This window comes from Leptodactylus fuscus, chromosome 11 (genome assembly GCF_031893055.1).
Source record: "Leptodactylus fuscus isolate aLepFus1 chromosome 11, aLepFus1.hap2, whole genome shotgun sequence".
In the NCBI taxonomy this organism is placed as follows: Eukaryota; Metazoa; Chordata; class Amphibia; order Anura; family Leptodactylidae; genus Leptodactylus; species Leptodactylus fuscus.
In genome coordinates, this window is record NC_134275.1 from 34,283,572 (window position 1) to 34,288,944 (window position 5,373).

General features: G+C 45.1%; 1 protein-coding gene across 1 annotated transcript; it reads left to right on the forward strand.

Annotated features, from left to right (window-relative positions):
- Window positions 1–260: 260 nt before the first annotated feature.
- On the forward strand, window positions 261–4,983 carry ATP6V1G1 (ATPase H+ transporting V1 subunit G1). The gene is made up of 3 exons (XM_075261075.1): window positions 261–430; window positions 2,811–2,911; window positions 4,415–4,983. The coding sequence occupies exons 1-3, from the start codon at window positions 349–351 to the stop codon at window positions 4,586–4,588; spliced, it is 357 nt and encodes a 118-aa protein (XP_075117176.1). The 5' UTR covers window positions 261–348; the 3' UTR covers window positions 4,589–4,983.
- Window positions 4,984–5,373: the final 390 nt, after the last annotated feature.

Consider the following 5,373-nt stretch of genomic DNA (forward strand, 5'->3'; position numbering starts at 1 on the left):
TATAAAATACAGTTCCACAAAAAAAACAAGCCCTCATATGTCTATACTGATGGAAACTTGAAGGTTATGGCTTCTTATGGCATGGGAAGGGTCAAATAAACGAAACCCAGGCTTACAACTTTGGTGCCACAGATAGGTAGCTCAGAGGGCATGCTGGAAGTTGTAGTTCTCTATTTTATTCTCCCACTGGCACAAATCATATGACGAGGACCACGTGACAGTCACAGGTCCTTAGGGCGGGCCGGCAATGAATGAGGTGGTCACGTGATGTGACAGTGACGTGTCTGGTCATCTGACACGGAGAGAAGTAACACTGTGGTGAACGGCGAGCCGGGAAGCTGAGAGAACATGGCGAGTCAGTCAGCGGGGATCCAGCAGCTGCTCCAGGCCGAGAAGAGGGCGGCGGAGAGAGTGACCGAGGCCCGGAAACGTGAGAGCGGCAGTTACCGGGAGGGGGGCGCCAGTGCTGACAACCTGTTGCATCTCCTCAGCGCCTGCCCAGGATTATCCCTGAGAGTCCCGGTGTGGCAGGCCGGCTTATGCTGGGCAGGGGGTGATGGAGGTTGTAGCTTACAGCAGTTAGAGGGCCACAGGTGGCCATAGAGTGGTGTCACTGCGCAGGCTTCATGTGGGAACCCCAAATATGACACCGCAGCTGCCTCATAGGTGGGGGGAGGGAGGAAAATAGTAACATGTATGGCAGGCAGAGGGTTAACTTCCTGTACCGGTGGGGGAGGGTACAAGTACCTTGTAAAGGTATAGAGATGGCCGGCATTATGGTGGGGATCATTTAAGGGGTCTTCCGATGTTTCCATAAACTGTGAACTGCTTCCACCTTATGGAAGGTTCCTGGGATCTGCACCTGTCATCAATCCTTCAGGCTGGAGTCCCTTCAAGGGAAACTTTACATTTTACCAATGCCATTATTCATCACAGAGCCCATCAGGCTCCTTGGTCATTGCTTTCGCTTAGATATGACCTTATCTATCTTTGCCCTGTATCCTTAGTCAAGAAGGACACAAATGACTGATTTAGGCCCTGTTCACACAAATTAATACAGACTGGAAAATCCGATCCCTACGTTTGCAGGATTTCCTGGCCCGAGCTCAGACTAGAGACACAGACTCCATGGATTGTAGTGATCTATGATGCCGGGAGTCCCTGCCTGTAGCGTCACTGTCCTATACTGTTATATAGTATAGGCCAAGAGGGCCGCAGTGCGGCAGGGACTCCTAACATTATACATCACTATGATACATGGCGTCTGTGTCCTGGCCAGGAAATCCAACCAATAATACGCTGCAGTGTAACACTGTAACAGAAGTCAAGTTACTACAAGATGGTCATAAACTCCATCAGGTTTTTTGTATTTTTTTGTGTCCTGGCCAGAGCTAATTATGAGTAGCAACGTAAAAGTATGGCAATGAAAGCAGCGCCACATTGCGATCTGTACCCATGCAAAGTGTGTCCATGCCTTGCTCACTATGTTACCCTAGTGTCACATACATGTTGCAGATCACAATGATACATTGCAATATAGTATTTCATGTTTATTCATGTGGTCAAGTTGCAGCATATCACATGACTGTCACAACCAAACTTGTTGGATTTTTTTTCTGCTAGTCACAAGTAACACCATGGACAAGAATGCAAGGTTTTTTTTTTTGTAAAATTAACCCCAAAAGTTGGCACTTTTTGGGCATTCCTGGGTGTGAGAGGGGCATTGCCTGTTGGGGTGTGGCATCTCTGGTTGTATACCACCTAGAAAAATGGTTCTGTTATTATGAGTAAGTTTTAGCTATAACAGAACACGAGATATCACAGTCAGAAATTTGCATATATAAAGCCATTAGTCTGGGTGTTAGAAAACCAGAGATACAGCCATTTGAAGTGACGTTTTGTACATGTGCCACACTGAGTACATGGGTACGGGCAAAATTGCCCTGGCATTGCTAGTGGTAACTTTACATTACAAAAAAAACAACACAATAGCAAAAAAATAACGTGAGTGACGCTTAAATATAGTCTATTATAGGGGTATTCCCATTTAAGTCATATTCTGCCCCTCTAGCCTTAGAAGTGAATGGAGAGAGCCAGACCTGTCTCTGCTCACTGAAGCCATTAGACTTGGTCCATGGACCCCATTCTCCAGATAGGTGTGAGTCCCAGGTTTGGGACGAGCGTTTGTCTGGTATTTAGAGCATGTATCTGGATATCCCATTAAATTATATCCCTTTTGTGGACGATAGCTATAGAAGGAGCACAAAATATGTGTTCTATGGTCCGTATCATGTGATCATCATCTTTATGCCTTAAAAGGGTTATCTAGTTTTTACTATTGGTGGCCTATTCTTAGTATCGGCCATCAATATTAGATCTGTGAGGATCTGATATCAAGGGATCCTGCAGATCAGCTGTACCAAGACAACATGGGTCCCAGTATTGTTTACACGAAGGAGCCACGCGGCTCACTTGCCATACAATGTGTAGTGGCAGGTTTTGGTAGTGCTGCATTGAATTCTGTGGGGCAGCGTTGCAGTACCTACCCCCACTGCTACAGTTTGTATGGTAAGTGAGCAGCATGGCTCCCAGCATGTCTGCGCTGTCTCAGTACCGCTGATGCCAGTCAGTCTGTGGTAGGGTCATGGCTGGTGCTGTTGGTGTAGCAGCAGTCGTATTGTTGCCCTCTATTCATGGCAGCTTCCACCATGTTTGCAGATGATGTGTTTACTACTGCTGCTGATAGTTAGCGCTGTCATGTTTCCAAAAGGCATTCAGCTTCTCACAACTCCCACTTTCTTCTACTTCAGGAAAGAACAGACGTCTGAAACAAGCCAAAGAGGAGGCGCAGGCAGAAATTGAGCAGTATCGGCTGCAGCGTGATAAGGAGTTCAAGTCTAAAGAGGCTGCAGTACGTATTGAACCCATATTTCTACAGGAGGCTTAAAGGGGTTGTCTGGGGAGTTAAGATTACCGTAACTGAGTCGAAAGACACTTGTTGATGAACCCGGAGGTTCTGGCCTGGTTGTAACCCCTGGGTCACATGATTGGAACCAGCCACCAATCTCCGGTCCCTCCACCCTCTCCTTCTGCTGGGCATTGAAATTTAAAAAAATGCAACCTGTTCTTGACTGCCCTGTTCCTCCAATCTAGCAGGAGCAAGTTGCGTGTCGGGGATATTGGGCAGGAGATAGGTGGGTTATTACTGCCTCTGTCTTCTCTTTTAAACGCTACTTAGTGCTGAATGATCTCTTTGTAGTGAATAATAGAAGGAGATACTGTGACACACTTAACTTTTTTTGGCATGGCCAGATTCCATTTTATTAAACCAGGCCCAGTTTCTTATTGCTTAGTTCTATAGCATACGGGGAAGCTCATGCTGCAGCCAGTTATAAGTGGAGGAGAGGGGACATGACTGACTTCCTGAGACAGAGATTTCTTTTATAGATTTAATTGTAATGCAGCATGGAAGGGGTTAATGGCTGGCATATTTGTGCAGTTCTTTCTGCGTGGTGTTCCTATATTGGAGAAGGTTCCTGTGTGTTGCCCTCCCCCACACACATGTATGCCTTCCTGGGTGTGCTCAGTCATTTGTTCCACTTGAAGTTCCCCCATATTAACATTTCACGTGACCTTGAAAATCACAGTAAATGAATGGCCATTGCCTGAAAATCGCTTTATGTCAAGCATTAGGATTTGACAAACCATAGGTTGGCGAGGGGAATCTGACAGGTAGGGTTTGCCTGCTTATTGTTGTGCATTCATTATTCTACATGCTTGAAAGCTGGCGGCAGTCTCTTCAGGTGGAAAATGAAATGTCTGCAGTCCTCAGAAGAAGTAATAAATGTATGATTTTTGGGCGTCCTAAGCCCCTATTCTGGGGGTGTTTGAGATTGACATTGTGAATGGAACACTAGTGCGCTTGTGTGACTGGCACTCCATTCACTTCTGTGGGGTCACCAGGACTGTAATGCTCCTGCCGGACCGTAGAATTGAAAGGAGTGCTGGCCGTGCAATCGCACTGGTGCTCCATTCTCAAGGAGGACTTCTGATCACTGAGGGACCCGGTGTTTGGGCCTCGGGCAATCAGACACTTATTCCCTGTCCTGTGGAAAGGAGAGAAGTGTCCATAACAGGACCACCTCTTTAATTTCCCTGCAGTGCTACCACAGAAAGAAATTGAGAATCACACAGTGTCATTGGAAATGAGCATGTGGGGTTATGTGAGAGGCACCTTGGCCAAGAGATGAAGATTCTGAGCGGAGATCTCCTTCTCTGTTAGCCTAAAATTTCCTAATAGGGTTTTGGAAAATGGGTTTCTAAACTAGCCAATGCCTTTAAATATGAATTTGTGTCCCTTTGTATTGTGGTAATGGTTTATGCATCTTTTCACTTTGCCTCTGCTCTTTTTTAGGCTTTGGGCTCTCATGGTAGCTGCAGTGAAGGAGTGGAGAAGGAAACCATTGAGAAGATCTCCATCATCCAGGGGAACTATCAGCAAAACAGAGAGATAGTTTTAGAGCAGTTACTGTCCCTAGTGTGTGATATAAAGCCCGAAATTCACATCAACTATCGTATCAATGGTTAAAGCCTCTTAGGTGAAGTTAGCCATTGTCCCCCTCATTACTATGTATTGTGCCCAGGCACATGAGCAGCTTTCCCTGGATTTAGCACTACCCACTGTTGTCTATGCAAAGCCCTAATGTAATAGTTGGTGGAGCCACAAGCAGCTCTCATTAGGACGTAGGGTTATCCAGATTTTACCGTGAGCCTTACACAAAGGAGTTAACCAATACACTGTATGAAATTTCTGATATGAAAGGGGAACCAAAAGACCGGAAATACTGAGGGCTGAAGGATCTAGAAGACTTCTGGTTTTACAAAGAATTGTGTCTTAATCAGGTCTTTCTCAGATTTTTTTCTGACATCTTAGTTTGCACTTCTTACTACCTTTTAAGATTAAATCTTTTCAGTTTTCCTTCACCATTGGTGTCTTTATTTCAATGCAGCTCCTTTTCGCTATATACAGGTTTTGCTATAGGAAGATCAAGAAGAAAGCTCAGGTGTTATTGAAATAAACCTCAAGATTGCAGGTACATGTTCTCTCATATTTAGGGACTGCATTATATGTGACTGCCTAAAATTATTACTTTAGTTATTCCTACCATTTGCCCCAACTGTCTCTAACGTTTCAGACAGTGTCTTCATTTAATAGCTTGCGATTCTGAACCAAAATGTAATGCATTTTATTTAAAAACAGTGCTGCTTTCTGTCTGAAGCACCTGTCTAAGGATCCGTTCACACAGCAGAAATGGAATTTGAGGTGGACTTCCATATTGAATTCCTCTCCACTTTGAGAGACTCTGGCTTTCC

Excerpts from the sequence above, each read along its gene's own strand:
- ATP6V1G1 (XM_075261075.1), top strand. The coding sequence starts at position 349 with ATGGCGAGTCAGTCAGCGGGGATCCAGCAGCTGCTCCAGGCCGAGAAG. Across the intron at positions 431-2,810 it reads AGTGACCGAGGCCCGGAAAC|GAAAGAACAGACGTCTGAAA; the intron begins GTGAGAGCGGCA and ends CTTCTACTTCAG. Across the intron at positions 2,912-4,414 it reads TCAAGTCTAAAGAGGCTGCA|GCTTTGGGCTCTCATGGTAG; the intron begins GTACGTATTGAA and ends GCTCTTTTTTAG.